The sequence below is a fragment of the Ornithorhynchus anatinus genome, chromosome 1, assembly GCF_004115215.2.
Source record: "Ornithorhynchus anatinus isolate Pmale09 chromosome 1, mOrnAna1.pri.v4, whole genome shotgun sequence".
Lineage (NCBI taxonomy): Eukaryota > Metazoa > Chordata > Mammalia > Monotremata > Ornithorhynchidae > Ornithorhynchus > Ornithorhynchus anatinus.
This window is the reverse complement of record NC_041728.1, coordinates 28,899,601-28,918,494: the sequence shown is the minus strand read 5'-3', so window position 1 is coordinate 28,918,494 and position 18,894 is coordinate 28,899,601. Positions and strand designations below refer to the sequence as shown.

The 18,894-nt window shown below is 56.3% G+C and overlaps 1 protein-coding gene across 3 annotated transcripts in view; it reads right to left on the bottom strand.

Moving 5' to 3' along the window:
• Positions 1-18,894, bottom strand: part of ACTN1 (actinin alpha 1) — an 89,639-nt gene that overhangs the window by 9,589 nt on the left and 61,156 nt on the right. For all 3 annotated transcript variants that reach the window (XM_029065593.1, XM_029065603.1, XM_029065613.1), the window contains exons 5-14: positions 17,646-17,733; positions 17,354-17,432; positions 16,005-16,086; positions 13,720-13,805; positions 3,555-3,647; positions 2,972-3,202; positions 2,719-2,866; positions 1,818-1,968; positions 1,270-1,378; positions 551-691 (exon numbers count right to left, since the gene is read on the bottom strand). In XM_029065593.1, the coding sequence (XP_028921426.1) occupies positions 551-691; positions 1,270-1,378; positions 1,818-1,968; positions 2,719-2,866; positions 2,972-3,202; positions 3,555-3,647; positions 13,720-13,805; positions 16,005-16,086; positions 17,354-17,432; positions 17,646-17,733 (1,208 nt within the window). The remainder of the gene's footprint in view (positions 1-550; positions 692-1,269; positions 1,379-1,817; positions 1,969-2,718; positions 2,867-2,971; positions 3,203-3,554; positions 3,648-13,719; positions 13,806-16,004; positions 16,087-17,353; positions 17,433-17,645; positions 17,734-18,894) is intronic.

Below are 18,894 nucleotides of genomic sequence, written 5' to 3'. Positions count from 1 at the left end.
ACGGTTCTTGGTCAACCTGGAAAGGTGCTTGGACACAGCAGTCGGCTCTGAGTCTACTCATTGAGCTGTCAGAGGTTTTTCTCCCTGTCCCTGACTATCTTTGCTAAGGGTCCAAGGACATCCCCAATCCCCACAAGAAGCAAGACTTCCAACTTTCCCCAGACATCTTTTACAGAGGCACTGGCAGGCAGATCTGAGTTTCTGCTCCTTCCCTCCAGCCACCGGAGGGTTGACTGGCTCACGGGTCACCAAATAGCCCAAAAGCAGGGAGCAGGGGAAGGAAGGGCCGGGGAAGAAGAAGGCAAAGGATGCCCTTTGGAGAGCTGTGCAAGCTGTCCCTGGAAAACAAGAGCTCAGTCTAGCCCACATGTGGCCCAATTCCCAGACCTCTCCCAGCTTGTCCTCCTTGCCTGGACCCCCAACACCATCTGGTTCTAAGGCAGAAGGGAGCTGTCGTGGCCTGGCATGCCCAACTCATGGCAGCCATCAGCCCATCGTTCCCTAAGCTGTGTTACCCGGATACCCCATGAGAGCACAGCGGGGTGGGCACCTGGATCTCCTCGATGGTGTGCACTATGAAGGTGTCCTGCAGGTCCTCCATGGCCCCCTCCATCCAGTTGTTGAAGGGGGCAGCTCGTTTGGCATACTCCAGGTACAGTTGGTCTATGGTCTCCAGAAGCTTCTCTGTCCGCTGGCAGCGGGGGTGGGACAGAAAGTGAGAGGAAAAATTCACATCCAGTGAGGCTCCACACCTTCTTGGCTGCCACAGGAAGCCCGGCAGGCCGGGCCAGACCAGGGCCAAGAGCCTGAGCCCGATTTTAGGCTGAACATCGCTTGAGGGGGGAGGGGGCATCCCGGAGGGGGGCGGCTCAGGCTTCTCAGCCGCTGCTGCCATTCTTCTGGTGCCTCAGGGCAGGAGGCAAGAGGGAAAGACAAAAAGTGGAGGACCATGAGGGGCTGGAGCTGCTAAGGTCGGTGTCCTCTCAGTGGCCTCTATGGGCCCCAGCGGCGGCTAGTAGGACCTCTGCCTTTGGGAGCAGTAGGTAGGGCACACATACATGAGCAGGAAGATGCAAGGCGGCAGGGGCCATCACTTCCCTAGAGCCTAGGGGAGGGTGGTCTGAGTGGACCCTGGTCATCCTTTCCCCTCCTCGTAGAAGGGCAGAGAGATGCCCGGGGCTCCAGCACCAGGTACGCAGTGGTCAGGAAGGAAAGGAAGGAGGGTAGGGAAGGGGGACCTGTCTCCCAAAGCCGGAGATGTCATCTCACCTCCAAGGCTTCCCTCCGCTTCTGGGTCAGAGCCCCCAGGCTATCCCACTGGTCGCAGATCTTCTGGCAGCGGGCATTCACGTTGGGAGAGTCGTAGTAGTCCAGCTCGCTGGAGACAGCCCAGGGAGGGAGAAACAATGTATCAACTGGGGGGCGGTCACTCCTTCCTGGTCTCCCCAGTCCTCCCTCCACTGGGGCATAGGCCACACCACTCGCCTGCCTCTCCCACCACGTCCCAAACAGCACAGCCTTGGAGCACTGAGCACATTAATTAATGAATTAATTGTTGTGCTTGTAAAGTGCTTACTAAGTGCCAAGCGCTATTCTAAGTGCTGGGGCAGATACAAGTTATCAGGTCGGACATAGTTCCTGTCCCGCATGGGGCTCACACTCTTAATCTCCATTTTACAGGTGAGCTAGCTGAGGCCCAGAGACTTGCCCAAGGTCACACAGGAGACTCATGGCAGTTGGGAGGAAGGGCGCTGAGGGAGGAGAGTGGAGAGGGATGGGGGAAAACACAGCGGGCAGAGGAGGTAGGGGGCCCGTACTTTAACTCCTGGGCGATGGCGGCGATCTGCTCCACCCGGTCCTGATGGGCGGCCAGGTCGCTCTCAAAGGCCTCGTGCTTCTTCAGCAGAGCTTTGATCTCTGACAGGGTGGCTGTCTCATAGTCCTTCTGCTGCAGCATGGCCTCTTTGCCTAGAGTGGGCAGTAAACCAAGGGGGTGGGGTTTGAAGCCCTGTGAGAACCACCACCTACCCCACCATGAGAGCCTCACCCTCCTCCCACCAGTCAGGCATCAACTGTATTTACTGAGCGCTTACTATGTGCAGAGTACTGGACTAAGCACTTGGGAGAGTACAATACAACAATAAACAGACACATTCCCTACCTTCAGTGATCTCACAGTCTAGAGGGGGAGACAAATATTAATAGCGATAAATCAATGGCAGATATGGACATAAGTTCTGTGGGGCTGGGAGGGAGGATGAATAAAGGGAGTAAGTCAGGGCAACAGAGAGGGGAGTGGGAGAATAGGAAAAGAAGACTTAGGAGAGGCCTCTTGGAGGAAATATGCCTTCAATAAAGCTTTGAATGGGGGGAGAATCAGTGTCTGTCAGATATGGGAAGGGGGAATTCCAGGACAGAGGCAGGACATGGGCGAGAGGTCGGAGGCGAGATGGACGAGATCGAGGTACAGTGAGAGGTTTAGAGAAGCGAAGCGCGTGGGCTGGGTCGTATTAGGAGAGTAGAGAGGTGAGATAGGAGTGGGCGAGGTGATGGAGGGCTTTAAAGCCAAAGGAGAGGAGTTTCTTTTTGAAACTGTCAGCACCAGCCCTGGACACGGTTGGTTATGTCGGAGTGGCCCAGACCCCGCCACCCCCTGCCACTAGGCAGAGATGCTCGGGGCTCTTGGGAAATGTTGGAGGCCACCAGGCCCAGCCATACCGTCAGTCCAGGCCTCGTGGATGGAGGCCTTCTGCCGGAACTTCTCCGCCAGGTGGTCCAGCCGCTCCAGCCTGCGGATCTCATTCAGCAGCCACTCCTCGTAGCCCTTCTCGGCCTGCTCCAGCCCGCCCCAGGCCGTGCTGATGTCCTACGGAGGCACCCGGAGAACAGGGTGGGGTTGGACCGGGCCCGGGTCACCCTCACTCCCCAGCCCGGCCCTCCCCCGGACACCCCGTCCCCAGTCCGCACTCACAGAAACCATCTTGCCCTCAGAGGGCATGAAGGCGGGCCGGTTGCTGAGCCTCAGCTTGGTCTGCAGTGTGTTGAAGTTGATCTCCAGCTGGCACTTCTCCTGCACCTTGGGGGGCTTGTGCAGACGGCGATAATCCCGGAAGTCCTCCAGCTTCTGCTGCATGGCCTGCATGGTGTTCTCCGGGGCCCGGTTCTCCAGCCACGGGATCGTCCGCCGGATCCACTCCAGAAGCTGCCGGACAGCGGGGAACCTCACCGGGGGCCTCCAGAGTCCACTCTCCATCCTTACTCCCTCGCCCTATGCCCCGCCACTGGCCCCCTCGTCCCACCTTTTGGCCTGGCCGTTGGCAGCCCTCCACCCAAGGGTCCACTTGCCACACCAAAACGCAGCTCTCCGTTTCCGGCATCGCCACGGCCCCCTCCCCTGAAAAGGGCCCTGGCACCACCGAGACCCAAGTCCTCTCCAGATATGGGTCACCTTCCTCGGGGCCAAGAGCGGTCCACAAGCCGAGCCCCCTGGGGGCAGGAGCACGGCCCACCAGGGCTCGGCTCGACTCGGGGTAGAAGCCCCAGGCAGGACCTACATCACTGGCCAGCTTCTCGTAGTCCTCCATCAGCTGCTCGTTCTCCTGGTTCACCGCCAGCACCTTGCAGATGCGATTGGCCGCCGTCTCTGCCTGTTGAGAAGAGGTGGAGGGTGGGACATTGCTGCTGGCCTGAAGAGGGGTGATACCACTGCCCCACCCCCGGCCCATCCTGCCCCTCGCCCGGTCTCGCCCGGACCTTGCCTCTCGAACATGCCCGTGGTCAAAGGCCAGAGCCCAGGCCAAACGAGATGATAGCCATGGGGAAGGTGGCCCAAATCTGGGCTGGCACGGGCTCTCCCCCCAGACCCTCATCTCCGCAGGTGGGCTTCAGGTGTATGGTCTTCCGGACGTGGTAGGGCTTCCCGGCACTGGGCCCGGAAACAGCTCAGGTGGAGAACGTCAGGGCAGCAGAACGTAAGGTGGCACCGACTGAATTGAACTGCAGGAGACTCAGAGGCAGAGGCCGGGTTGCTGGGTTTGCTCTCTATGTACTAAGAACTACCCTCGGTCACAGAACCTTGTCCCTAGGGGCTGGGCTGGGGGCAGGAAGGCCCCTGGGCAGCCTAGTGAGCCTAGCGATGGGCTTCCACCTCATGTACCCAGCTAGTCAATCTAGGTGGCCCCTCCGGGCCCCTTCTGGTCCTCTCAAGAGGTGGGAAGACCATTTCTGGGTCATCTTAGTGACTTCCGCTGTGTTCTTTCACTGGGCCCTCAAGGACACTGAAAGTTGCACTGGAGGGTGCCGCAATGGCCGAGGGCGGGCCGGTTCACCCTGCCCCCGTGATGTGGGGGAGAATCGCCCATTCCAAGTAGGGCCCAGGAACAGGGAAGCAGGTCAACAGCTGCCCGGGGCGGGCGTGATTTCTCTGAACCATTCAGCCTGTCAGAGGCCAGGAGCTACAACGTGGGATCCCACTGCCCTCAGGTTTTTCCACCACGATGGAACAGGGGGACGAGGGGATGGGGAAAAGAGCTGGAGAGGCCGGGGCAGACCTGGAGATCTCCACATCAAATAGAAACTCCTCACCATCGGCTTTAAAGCAGTCATTCACCTCGCCCCCTCCTACCTCACCTCGGTACTCTCCTACTACCACCCAGCTGCATGCTTTGCTTTAACCTTTTCACTGTGCCTCGATCTTGTGTATCTTGCCATCAACCTCTCACCCACATCCTGTCTCTGGCCTGGAACGCCCTCCCTCCTCATACCTGACAGACAATTACTCTCTCCCTCTTCAAAGCCTTATTGAAGGCACATCTCCTACAAGAGGCCTTCCCTAAGCCCTCCTTTCCTTTCCTCTTCGCCCACTCCCTCTCCGTCGCCCTGACTTGCTCCTTTTATTCACCGTCCCCCCAACTCCCAGTCCCACAGCACCTATGTACGTATCCGTAATTTATTTATTTCTATTAATGTCTGTCTCCCCCTCTAGACTGTAAGCTCACTGCGGGCAGGGAATTTGTCTGTTTATTATACTGTCCTCTCCCAGGAGCTTAGTCCAATGCTCTGCACGTAGTAAGAGCTCAATAAATGCTACTGATTGACTGGAGACCCCCAGGAAAAAAGGCCGGAACCAGCGGGAGGCTGCCAGGAGAAGCTAGGGCCGGCAGGCCATTCGAGCAGAGTTGACTGGACGCCCAGGTGGTGGGTTGTGAGAGGGGAAGTCGGGCCTAGGGGATGGAACAGCCAAACCACAAAGGAAACTGAGAAATGGGTATTGAGACTGTGAGCCCGATGTGGGACAGGGACCTTGTCCAACTCAAAGCATCCTTTAGCCAGGGGGCAAGTCCTGGGCCGGATGAAACAATGGTCTGACCCTCTTGAGACGTCCTGGGTTCTTGTGTCAGGAAGGAGTCGAGTCACCCAAGGGGTGGGGTATGAGGGAGGAGGCTCCCTTCCCTCTCACACCCTGCACGAACCCTCCCCTGCCCCCGGCCCCGGGGCCAAGCTCAACTGGGGCAGTTCCAGCCGACCCCAGGACCTCATTAGTGGCAGTGCTCAGAGCACTGCGGGCCATGGGACAGAACAGCCGCCGAGAGAAAGGAGAGGGGAAGCAGGGTGGCGTAGTGGATAGAGCACGGGCCTGGGAGTCAGAAGGTCACGAAGTTCTAATCCCAGTTCTGCCACGTGTCTGCTGTGTGATCTTGAGCAAGTCACTTCACTTCTCTGGGCCTCAGTTACCTCATCTAGAAAATGGGGATTGAGACTGCGATCCCTACGTGGGACAAGGACTGTGTCCAACCCAATTTGCTTGTATCCATCCCCAGTGCTTAGTACAGTGCTTGGCACATAGTAGGTGCTTAACAAATACCACAGTAATTATTATTATTATTATTCCCTGACTTCTAATGCCACATAACTTCACTGGCCCAGCTTGCTCCGGATTTTAAAACACTCTAGTGCGGCCCAACGGTCCTCAGGAAGCCTGCAGGCAAGACCGGCTTGCTTTTTGGAGAGAGCAGACTTGGTCGGAAACCCCATCCGGCTGACATGTGTGCGTCTATCAAACTCCCACCCTCCTGCCTGCATTTAGCATCTCCCCAGCGTCCCCGCCTCTGCAGCCCCATGGCAAGTGCAGGGCCGAGGACCCAGCCGCTGGAACAAAAACCAAAACAGTCTGAGTGCAGGTGGGTGTACCCACAGAAACAACCACGCATGCCTTGGGAGGGTTGAGCCGGTCACTCCAGCCCCTAGCCAAGACTTTCCCCGCCATGGTCAGCAGCATGGCATAGTGATGATGATGATGATGGTATTTGTTAAGTGCTTACTATGCGCCAAGCACTATCTAAGCACCGGGGCAGATACAAGGTAATTGGGTTGTCCCACATGGGGCCCATAGTCTTGATCCCCATTTTACAGATGAGGTAACTGAGGCACAGAGAAGTTAAGGATAGAGCACTGGCTTGAGACTCAGAAGGTCATGGGTTCTAATCCCAACTTGTGTGATCTGCTGTGTGACTTTGGGATAGTCACTTCATTTCCTTGTGCTTCAGTTACCTCATCTGTAAAACGGGGATTGAGGTTATGAGTACCATGTGGGACAGGGACTGTGTCCAACCCGATTTGCTTGTACCCACCCCAGCACAGAGTATAGTTCCTGGAACATAGTAAGCGCTTAATTAATACCACTATTATTATTAAGATTCCTCCTGAGCACAGTTAAGAGTAGAGGCAATGTGGAGGCCATAGGGGATGGAGAAGGGGGTGGAGAAGAGAAGCAGCATGGCCTAGTGGATAGAGCATGGCCTGGGAGACAGAAGGATCTAATCCTGTCTTTGCTACATGCCTGCTGTGTGACCATGGGCAAGTCATTTAACTTCTCTGGGCCTCAGTTCCCTCATCTGTAAAATGGGGATTAACACTGTAAGCCTCCTGTAGGAGAGGGACTGTGTCCAACCTGCTTAACTTGTATCTACTCAAGTGCTCAGAACAGTGCTTGGCAGGTAGCAAGTGATTAGCAAGTTCCATAATTACTATTAAGGGGTGGAAAAGAAGAGAGTTGACACATAAGCGATTAGTTCACTGCTCTGCACAGAGTAAGCGCTCGTAAGCGCTCGATAAATATGATTGGATGACCTGGAGAGTCCTGTGAGTGAGACCCCTCTTCCTGCAACTCCTGACTGAAGTGGGGTCCGGGGGATTGAGGGGAAGACCACCCCCATCCCACCTCAACGGGAGAGGCGGTCAAGCTCAGGGTTGGACCTCCGATCAAATGTCCATGGGAATCAAGGCCCAGAAAGCGGCAGGAGCACTGAGGCGGGCCTCGACGGAGCACTCATGGGGCCAGGGGTGAGGAAGGACATTTGAGTGGGGAGAATCGGGAAACTCCCCGGCAGTGGAGGTAGGTGGCAAGGCTGAGGACTAAAGCCAACATACAAGTGAAAGTTGGGGGGTTGGGGGGGGACTCTCTGAGGTCCGGCTCAATCTGGAGGTGGTCTTGGGAAGCCGATGCAGACTGACTGGGGGCCAGAATGGTCCACCCGTTCTGATCCGCGGCAGCCAGCCCTGAGATTTCAAGTCCGGCCCAACACTTGTGCCCAACTTGATGCTTCAAGGTCAGTCCGGGGTCCCGCTCTGGACCACTGAGGAGGGTCTCCATCCCACCCTCCCAGCCTCCAATGCTGTTTTACTGGAATCCGATGTTTGGCTGGGGGCCCGTAGGGACACGAGGCCAAGGGCAGCAAGAATCCAGTGGCATGGGAATTTGGAGAAGCGGAAAGATTTGGGATCTGAGGGGGAAAGCAATGCTAGGAGGGGTGCATGTGTGGCCAGATAGGATGGGTTTGTGTCCAGAGGGGCAGGCAGAGGCAAAGAAGTCGGAGGGCATGGGTTCGAATCCCGGCTCAGCCACTTGTCAGCTGTGTGACTTTGGGCAAGTCACTTAACTTCTCGGTGCCTCAGTTACCTCATCTGTAAAATGAGGATTAAGACTGTGAGCCCCACGTGGGACAACTGGATTCCCCTGTGTCTACCCGAGCACTTAGAACAGTGCTCGGCACATAGTAAGCGCTTAACAAATACCAACGTTAAAGAAGAGAGGAGAAGAGTCAGCTAGTGAGTGGCCTCCCAAATTTGCCTTGCCCAGTGACTTTCCATGAAAACCCACGCCACAAGGAGTGCAGGGGGCTTCCAGTTTAGAGCCAGGTGGGCCGGGCTCCTCTCCCTGGCACAGAAGAGGGTCTAAATAGCCCTAAGCAAACCTATCCTTCCCCTCGATGGACAGGGACCATGCCCTCTCCTATGCAGGGACCCTTCGAAGCCCCAGAGTTTAGCTCGGCTAGGGATTATGGATGTGGAGCAGGCCCAGGAAGCAAGAAGTCGTGGTCACTTCCGACCTTGGGGCAGAGGGCTCTCCAAAATGTGGCGGGGCCCAGGCCCCCCCTTCCCCAGACTGTGAGCTTGTTGTGGGCGGGGAATGTCACTATTTAGTGTTGTATTGTACTTTCCCAAGCGCTTAGTACAGTGCTCTGCACATGGTAAGTGCTCAGTAAATAAGATTGAGTGAATGAATGAATGACCTGGAGATGAGCAGGGACACCACATTCTTCACATGGGCTAGGTGACCTGGGATCACGTCGATATTCCCTATGGAGTTGTCCCCAGGAATAATGGTCATAACTGTGGTATTTGTTAAGTGCTTACTATGTGTTAAGCTCTGTACTAAGCATTAGGGTAGATAGGAGATCATTAGGTCCCAGCTGGGGCTCACAGTCTAAATGGGAAGGAGAACAGGGATTGAATCCCCATTTCGCAGATGAGGGAACTGAGGCAAATGTTGGTCAAGGTAAATAAATACTTTGGCTTGACCAAAGTTCCACAGTGCTCAGCGCAGTACTCTGCACAATGTAAGCACTCACTAAATACCATCAATGGGGTGACTGATCGATTGGAAGTACAAAGGAGGACTGGGAAACCCACCTCTGGCTAGGCAGGTGTGAGATGTGAGAAGCAGCTTGGACTAGTGGAAAAAACTCAGGCCTGGGAGCCAGAAGCCCTGGGTTCTAGTTCCACCACTTGTTGGCTGTGTGACCTTAAGTGAGTCACTTACCTGCTCTGTGGTTCGGTTTCCTTAACTATAAAATGGGGATTCAGCACCTGTTCTCACTCATCATTAGACTGTAAGCTCCATGTGGGACAGGTACTGTGTCCAACCTGAATACCTTGTACTTTGTATTTACCCTAGTGCTTAGAATAGTGCTTGGTTCATAGTAAGCTCTTAGCAAATATTATTATTATCATCACGAGGCAAACAAAGGGAATTCTATTAAAGTCCTTGGAGACACGTTTCCTGCCTCAAGGTTTACCCTCATCGCCTGGCACACTCATCTTGGACTGATGCCAGCGGGGGTCCAGCTGTGTCCGCTAGCTTATCTATCCATCTAAAATGGCCAGGGGAAACGCAAGTCAGAATGGTGGTTGGACCCCTCTGAACCGAGCAGGGGGAGGGAGCCAGGGGAGGTGGGCAAGCAGAGACCCTGGGTGGGGGTCTCACCAGCAGGACGCTCTGAGGCCTCATGGCTGCTCTCTTGCCCCCAGGGTGTGGCCTTCTGTAGCCGGTAGAGACGGAGGAGGCCGAGTGCCCTCATTCCACCCGGGGCTCCTTGCTGTGACCGGTCACACAAACAGCACGGAAAGGCCTCCAGGAGCCGGGGAGGAAAACTACCCAGGCTGGGGTAGGAACCAAGGAGTCACACAGGAACTATCACCCCACCCCCCGCTCTGCCTCAGACCTATAAGGCTCCAGACAGACATACAGAGACAAAGAGAGAGACGGACGGGGAGAGAAACAGAGGGGGAGAGAAGCAGGGATGGAGAGGGACAGAGGGGAAGAGAGGCAGAGAAAGACAGAAATTGAGAGACAGAGACAGATGGAGAGACAGACATGGAAATAGAGATGGAGAGAGACAGAAGGGAGGCAGAGAGGGAGAGGGATGGAGATGGACAGAGACAGAGAAAGACAGAGACAGATGGAGAGAGACGGAAAATCTGAGAGCAATAGCAGACTTGGAGGTGGAGAAGCTGGAGGGGGGCAACTGAAGGAAGAAAAGGGGAGAAAAGAGGAGAGAGGAAGAAATAAGGCAATAGAGGGAGAGAATGCGGAAGATATAGGGAAAGAGAAGGAAAGCAAGACCGAGAAAATGACTGGACTGAGGGAGATGGCAGGAAGAGGGGAGGGAGAGGTAGGCAAGGTAGGACAAGACACAGAGAGACAGAGGGAGGGGAGACCAAGAGGAAATGGGAGAGGAAGGGGTGCAGGGAGATGGTGTGAAGGAGAGAGTGAGAAGGAGGGGAGGACAAGATGTGAGGAGATGGAGGGTTGGTGCAGGGGGCAAGAGGAAGCAGGGGAAGATGGGGTGCAGGGAGATGGAGGATGAGGGAGGGCAGGAGGAAGCAGGGGAGAAGAGGATGCAGGGAGGTGGAGGGAGGTGGGAAGACAGAGGAAGGCAGAGGAACAGGGACATGGCGGGAGGGAGAGAGCAAGAAGAAGCATGACAGGATGGGGCAGAATGAGAAGACAGAGAGGAAGCAGGGGAGGGCAAAACACTGGGAGATGCAAGGAGGGGAGACCAAGAGGAAAAAGAAGAGAATGGGATGCAAGGAATGACAGGAGGGGGAGGAGAGAGGAAGTGGGGAGGACAAGATGCAGGAAGATTGAAGGATGGGAGGCAAGAGGAGGCATGGGAGGATGGATCATAGGAAAATGGAGGGAGGGGAGACAGAGAGGAAATAGGAGAGGGTAGGATGCAGGGAGATGATGGGAGGGAAGAGCAAGAGGAAGCAAGGGAGGACAAAATGCAGGGAGACGGAAGGGTCGGGGGGGAGGTGAGAGGTAACAGAGAGGATGGAGGAAGAGGAAGAGCGGGAGGGAACTTGCAAAGGTCCTGAGAAGCACTGGGCACATGCGGCAGCCCCAGAAGCACCTGCCCTTCGGAGTGCCCCCGGGGTTCGCCAAGGAAGTTGGGGAGAAGGAAGCACAGTGCTGGAGATAGGGGCAGGAAGGCAGGGGCAGGAATGGCAGAGGCAGAAGACGGGCAGGAGACGACGGGGAGAGATGGGTTGCAGAGAAACAGGAAGCAGTTGCGAGGAAAGGGGTTGAGAAGCGGGTGGCAGAGGGGTAGTTGGAGGGCGGCTGAATGCAAAGGTTCAGTCTGTCGGGGAGGAAGGGAGCTGGAGCTCTCCCCCGCTTCCCCACCCCCAAGCAGTGCCTCTGCCTGGCCTGGGTTCTGGGGAAAGGTTTCACAGCTGGGGGGTGGGGGTGGGGTGCACAGCTGTGCCAAGACTACAAAGGCTCAGTTTGTTATCACCAGCAGGGCCCAGAGGGAAGAGGGCGGAGATCTGAGACTGGGGGTGTCCTCGGGAGAGGTTGGCAGAGCCCGGGCTGAGTGTAAGACCACCCCCCCATGCCCGCCTCAGCCTCAGCGGGCAAAGGGACCACCTCAGGGAGGGTTGGGAAAGTTGAGGGGCTTCACTGTCCGGTCTACTTGGGAGTGGTGGGGGCTGACTGCCTAGCCCTCCCGGCAAACAGCAGCACCAGGTGGCAACCAGAACAGGGGCCCACAGGCTAATACTACCTGTCTTGTCTCCCTACCTCACAGGGTTGTTGTGTGGGCTGAAATGAACTGAATAATGTGATTAAACTGATTGAAGTACTATAGAAAACCACATTATGAGAAGCAGTGTGACCTAGTGGATAGAGCACGGGCCTTGGAGTTGGAAGGTCAAGGGTTCCAATCCCGGCTCTGCCACTCTTCTGCTGGGTCACCTTGGGCAAGTCACTTCTCTGGGCCTCAGTTCCCTCGTCTGTAAAACGGGGATTGAGACTACGAGCCCCAAGTGGGACAGGGACTGTGTTCAACCCTATTTCCTTGTATCCACCCTGGCGCTTAGTACAGTGCCTGGCAAATAAGTGCCTAATAAATATGACAATTATAATCATTATTGCCTCTCTTCCCCCAAGGCAGGGGTGGGCAGGGCAGGGGTGGCAGGGGGTGGCAGGGCCGGCGGAGAGGAGGCAGGGCCAGGGCCCCCCCTCAGCTCCTCACAGCGCTTGACTCGCTGAAGCCCCCAAACCACTTCCCCATCCCGTCCCCAGCCGAGCATTTCTAGCCCAGCAAGGGGCGGCTTCTTGGCACCATCCCCCCGGCCTTCTGGCTACTCTGAACTGGCCTGTCGGCTGGGGAAGACTGTCCCGGGAAGCCTCCGCTGAAGGGAGAGCCCAGGTCTGGGTGGGGACAGGGCGGGACCCAGGGGAAGGACGGCAGGTGGGCGGGGGGGTCGGTTAGGGGTAGGGTCTCTCACCTTCCGTGCACCAGAGAAGGCGTGGTAGTAACATGAAACATAGGTCATAATGGCCTGCTCTCCGGCCTTAGCGGGCCTACAACATCTGCACAAAGAAGGAAAAGAGGTTGAAAGGAGAAAGAAGCAGCGGCGGCGGCGATGGCAGCAGCACACGGAATAAAATAAACAGTCATGGATGGCGAGACGGAGGGAGGGAGAGGACACCAGGGTGGGAGAGAGACACAGAGACAGAGAGAAGACGACAAGGATCACAGAGGGAGGGGGTCAGGCTCGGGCCCTGAGGACAGCGGCCGCATCGAGCTAGACGGGGAGAGCTGGGATTCGGACGTGGACGTGAACATCGGAGGCTCGGATTCACCCCTGTGGGCTCCCACCCCAGGCCCGCTGCCGCCGGGCTTGGGTGTCCTGGCTGCTGACTGGCTGTCCGTCCTCCTCCTGGCTGAAGACTCCAGCTTTGCCGGAAAACCTCCCCGCCTCCCCGAAGAATTCCAGAGGTCCCCGAGGGGAGTCCAGGCGGCCTCCACTGCCGCCAGCCCCGACCCAGCCGACCCCAGGAGGTCCGAGGAAGGCACAAGCTGGCTCGCCGTGATGCGGTATGGCGCGTGGGGTGCGCCTGCTTGAAGCTCATGGGCTCCCCTTCTACCCCAGCCTCCATCCCCTCCCGCGGCCTCCTCCCCCGCGCCGGCCCCCATCCGGGACTCCCACCGAGGGCTCGATGAGCGTAGGTGGCTGAAGAGGGGTGGGTGTTGGGGCGAGGTGGGATTGCGGGGGGACGTCCCCGCGGTTGAGGGGAGCTCAGAACCAGCCCTGTGGGCTCTTTGGCTGGAGAAGACGCAGAACAACGGAATGGAATTTGGAAGCCTTTACCGAAAGACAGTGTGAGGTTCAAGGGTTGGGGGAACTGTCAAATTTTGGGGGTAGAGCCATGAGGCCTCGAAATTAGAGCTCCTCCTGCAGATTATACAACAGCGATTGGGATGGGGACACCCTCTCTGTAGCCAAGAAGAGAAATGATGTTCAGGGGTGATGGGGGTGTCCAGCTGGGCTGGATTAGGGGGATGGGCCTCAAAACCTCAGTGACTCGGACCCGAGCCTGATGCTGGGGCGCACCCTAGCTGGAAGGGTCCTGTTCCCCAACTCTCCCGGTGAGATGGGCGGGAATGGGCAGGGAGAAAAGGACACCAATCAACCAGACCCATCACCTAAGCCGGCCAAACTCGCAAATCCATGGAGGCCAGAGATGAGGTTCGGGGAGAGAGGGACTCAAGAGAGGAGCGGAATGGGGGTGAATAGGGGGGCGTGACCGGGCATGAGCGAGGGGCCAGGGGTGCGGCTGGTGGAGGAAGCTCGAAGCCTGCCGAGAGATACCTTCTGGGCTCCCGAGAAGGCGTGGTAGAAGCTAGACACGTAGGTCATGATGGCTTTCTCGTCGGGCCGGGCCGTGCCGACAATGTCTGCGGAGAAAAATCTGGCATCAGGAGGGGAGAGGTGGAGGCTGGGGAGACCAGAGGGGAGGCCGGGTCACAGTCGGCCTGGCACCGGGAACCCCCTCAACCGCCATGTCTCCCCCGGGCCCCCCACATCCCCCGGGGAGTTTCACAACATGGAAAGGGAAGGAAGTGTGTGGGACTGGGAGAGCTGTGTGGCCTAATGGCAAGAGCCCAGGCCTGGGAGTCAGAGGACGTGGGTTCTAATCCCTTCTCTGCCACTTATCTGCTGGGTGACCATGGGCAGGTCACTTCACTTCTCTGGGCCTCACTTTCCTTATCTGTCAAATGGGGATTGAGACTGTAAGCCCCAGTGGGACAGGGACCATGTCCAAACTGATTCCAGCAGTTAGAATAGAGCTTGGCACATAGTAAGTGCTTAACAAATACCATTATTATTATTATTAGCTTGTATATACCCCAGTGTTTAGAACAGTGCTTGGCATATAGTAGGCACTTAACAAATGCCATAATTATTATTAATAATTATTATTATTCATTCAATTCTATTAAGCACTCACTGTGTTCAGATACTGTACTAAGTGCTTGGGAAAGTACAATGGAACAATAAAGAGTGACAACCCCAACTCACAGTAAGCTCGAAGTCTAGAGGGGAGATTATTATTATCACTTATTATTATTAAGTGATCGGGAGTGGTGGGTTCTCGTCAACTGTCAGCCCCGCGAGGGCAGGGTCTGTGCCTCCCACTTCTGTTGCAATATCCCAAGCCCTGAGTTAGATGCTTGGCACTCACTCAGGAAATGCCCTCGATCGATGGATTGATTGATCGGCTGACTGGTAGCCTGCTATCCTGGGGCCTCTGGCGGAACGGTGGGGATGACTGGGCTGAGTCGGGTATGGGAGGAGGTGGGACACTCCGGGGGGAGGAGAGGAGGAGCAGGAGTGGGCGGCTGGGAGGACCACCAAGTTGCCGGCCAACCTGCCCGTGAGTTTCATGACCACCTAATCCACAATGTCTCTGCCTTCTACCTCCATGCCTGGACTCACAACTGGGGATGTCCCACTGAGGTCCTTAACCCCCAAGGTCCAAGGCCCCCAATCAGAGCAGGTGAGAAGCAGGGAGAAGTAGCTTGGTCTGGTAACAAGCGCACGGGCCACTTGTTCGGCCACTTCATTCCTTCATTCATTCAACTGTATTTATTGAGCACTAACTGTAAACAGAGCACTGTCCTCAGTGCTTGGGAGAGTACAAAAACACAGAATTAGCAGAAATGTTCCCTGTCCATTACAAATTCAGAGTGTAGAGGGGGAGCCAGACATTAAAATGAATAAATAAGCAATTTATACTACATAATTTAAAGATTTGTACATAAATGTTGGGGAGTTGGGGAGAATAACAACATAGTAAGCCCTCAATAAATATCCCTGATTGATTGCCTTCTTTGCCCTGAGTCATCTGTTTTAATAATTTTTAAAAATCATTATTATAATAACAGTGGCATTTGTTAAGCGTTTACTGTGTGTTAAGCACTGGGGTAGATACCAGGTCATCAAGTCAGACAAACATGGAGCTGTGGGAGTCTAATGGGGAGGGAGAACAGGTATGGAATCCCCATTTAAGAGATGAAAAAACTAAGGCCCAGAGAAGTGAAGTGATTTGCCCAAGGTCCCACAGCAGTCAGGGGGCACAGTCAGGATTAGAACCTCTGACTCCTAAGCATGGGCTCTTTCCACTAGACCATGGGATTTCCCACAGCCTTCGAGGGGGTAGGGGAAGGAAAGGGAGGAGGGAGGGGACATGGCCTGGTTGTAACAATTGTTTAACTCTGCCTTCTGCCCTTGTGCCCGGCTTCACACCTTTGGATGCCCCATTGAGCACCCTAACTCCCTGAGGGCGCGAGGAGAAGCAGGGAGAGGCAGTGTGGCCTAGTGGATAGAGCCCGGACCTGAGAGTCAGAAAGTCATGGGTCTAATCCCGGCTCTGCCGCTTTTCTGCTATGTGACCTTGGGCAATTCACTTCACTTCTCTGGGCCTCAGTTACCTCCTCTGTAAAATGGGGATTGAGACTGTGAGTCCCACGTGGGACAGGGACCGTGTCCAACCTGATTTGCTTGCATCCACCCCAGTGCTTATACAGTGCCTGGCACAAAGTAAGTGCTTAACAAATATCATTAAAAACCCCCAAAAAACTGAACTCTTTTACCTTCAGCATCTAACATCTTTGGGATGTCCAGGTATTTTTCTGCCACATCAAATGCTGTGTTCAGGTTCGTGAGCGGGTCATCCTGGAGAAGGAGAAAGAGGAAAACTGTGAGTTGCAGGTTAGATTGCAGGCTCCCTGAAGACCAGGACTAGACTGTTCATTTCTGTTCACAAGTTGTTCACAAATGCCCAGTATTGCATTCTACATGCCCAGGTGGTGTTCAGTACAGTGCTCTGCTCAGAACGATGTTTTGTGGCTAAGAGGCATCCCTTACACTGATCTATACCCAGTAGGTGCTCAGTATAGCCCCTGCACCCAAGAACTGCACGGAATAGGGCTTTGCCTTCAATACACCCAATACAGTGCTCTACCCCCAGGAGGCACCCACTACAGAGTTCTGCCCCAACTAGGCTCCCCAAACAGCATTCTGCCCAAAGAAGTTGCCCAAAACAGTGTTCTGCCTCCAGTAGGTACCCAAACCAGTGCTTTGCCCCAAATTGGTGCCCCAAAGAGTGCTCTGCCCCTACTAGGCATCTAATAGTGCTCCACCTCAAGGAGGCATCCAGTACGGCATACTACCCCAGTAGGTGTACAATGCAGCCCTCTGCTCCCAGTAGGGACTCAACACAGTGGGCCCTGCCCCACGTAGGGACTCAATACAGTGCTCTACCCCGAGTAGGAACCTGTGCCCAATAGATACCCAAAGCAATGCCCTGCACGGGCCTGGGAGACAGAAGGACCTGGGTTCTAATCCCTCCCTGCCATTTTTCTGCTGGGTGACCTTGGGCAAATCACTTGGCTTCTCTAGGTCTTAGTTATCTCATCTGTAAAATGGGGATTAAGACTGTAAATTCCATGTGGGACAGGGACAATGGGACCGGGTCCACACTCCCACACCTTAGGGCGGCCACGTCAATCAGCAGGGCCCTCGACGCCCAGATCTGAGAGAATCCAATCCGGCCCAGTGAGGACCTAGGGAAACTGAGGAATCCGACAAAGGCTAAGTATCCTGACCCCAGGCCAGGGACGGAGATGGAGATGGAGAACGCTGTCCCTCCCAGTCCACAGCCGGACATCAAGCATCTTCTGTCCCTCTGCCTCCCCTCAGCCAGGACCATGTACTGCCACCTTCTTTTCATGAGAGGGAGAAGACGTTGAACTTCTGGCCCCTCCGGCACCCCCGGATCCCCCTTCTCCTGGATCCCCTGGCCTACTCCACTAGGCCCTCCCTCACCACCTGGCTCCCCAGGACACCCAGACTCCCCCAAAAAGTCTCACACGCCCCAGTCCCAACGGCCTTTCAGAGCCCCCCGCCCAGCCGGCCCAGCCGCCGGGGTCCATTAATGTACCTTCCTCAGCTTCCCGTAATCGATCAGTTCCGGGCGGTGACGGTGGATCAGGGCGCAGAATCCCAGGCCGTCCTTCCAACTGTGGAGACAGAGGACCGCCCAGAGGGTCAGAGCAGGCCTCACCAACTCTGGGCTCCGTCTCCTCGCGTTCCCCCCGCCCCCGCCCCAACCCAGGAAGGACCCTCGGCCCACTCCGCCCCGCTGCCCCCAGCATGCGGAGGAAGGGCCTCTGGCCGGGGAATCTCGCTGTCCAAGTGGGCCCGCGGACGGAGGCCTCGCTTCCGGGACACACCTGATGTGGAAGTTCTGGATGTTCACGTTTTTGTAGGGGGCCGTCTTCCTCTGACACCACAACAGCAACCCTTCCTTGGCAGATGTCTCTGCGGGGTGAGCGGAGAGAGGGAGCGATGAGGGCGGGGCCGGGGGAGGCCGGTCGGACTCAACAGAGCGGGGAGACGTCTCTCTGGTCGGGAGCGGGGGGCCTTCCTTGGCGTCTCAGCTGAGGTCGCCCATCACTCATCGGAGAAAGGAAGGCCCCCCCTAAGGGATGGGGGCTGATAGCCCACGGATTGGGGGGCACCTTGGGCATCTCGCTCCCTTTCCCCTTGCCCGGCCACAAGACGAGCTGGCCAAGGGCCGGAAGGGGGAGCTCTAAGAGCAGGATGGTCTGCCCTAGCGGATAATCCAGTATTTCCCAGGGTCTGCTGGTGGAAAAGAGGCGGGAAAGGAAGATCAATGGCCCTGGGGCCTCCCCAGGCTGGGCCCGGCTGGCACGGGCCCCCAGCGCCCTCACCCTCCCTAATGTTCTCCAGCTGGTCTGGAGCAGGTGGTTGAGCACTGTGAGGGATTGAGGGGGGCCGAAGGGACCTAGGGGGGTTAGGACTGAGCCGGGCTAAGGGGACTGAGAACTGAGCCAAACTGAGGGGCGTAGAAGGGGCTAAGGAGACTGAGGGGGCTGAGCACTGAGCCAGGTTGAGCACTGAGCCGGATTGAGGGGGCATTGAGGGGGCTGAGAGGGCCGAGCACTGAGGCAGGCTGAGCACTGAGCCGAACTGAGGGGGGCAGAAGGGGCTGAGGAAGCTGAGGGCGTGGAGCACTGAGTCAGGCTGAGCCGAACTGAGGGGGTTGGAACATTTATTCATTCATTCAATCGTATTTACTAAGTGCTAATTATGAGCAGAGCACTGTACTAAGCACTTGGGACAGTACAATACAGCAATAAAGAGTAGCAATCCCTGCTCACAATGAGCTCAAGACTCGGGGTGGGCTGAGAGGACTCAGGAGGCTGTGAAAACCCGAGGGGACTGAAGGAGCCGTGGGGGCGCTGAGGAGGGTGAGGGAAATATGGAGGGTTGAGAGGGGTGGAGGGTGAGAGAGAACGAGTGGGGCTGAGGAGGCTGAAGGAGCTATGGGGGAACTGAGAGGGGTTGAGGGGGGTGGGAGGTGTGGGGAAATGATTGGGGCTGTCGGGGGTGCTGAGGGAGTGTGCGGAGATTTGAGCGCTGAGCAAGATTGTTGGGAGCTCAGAGGCTGAAGGGGCT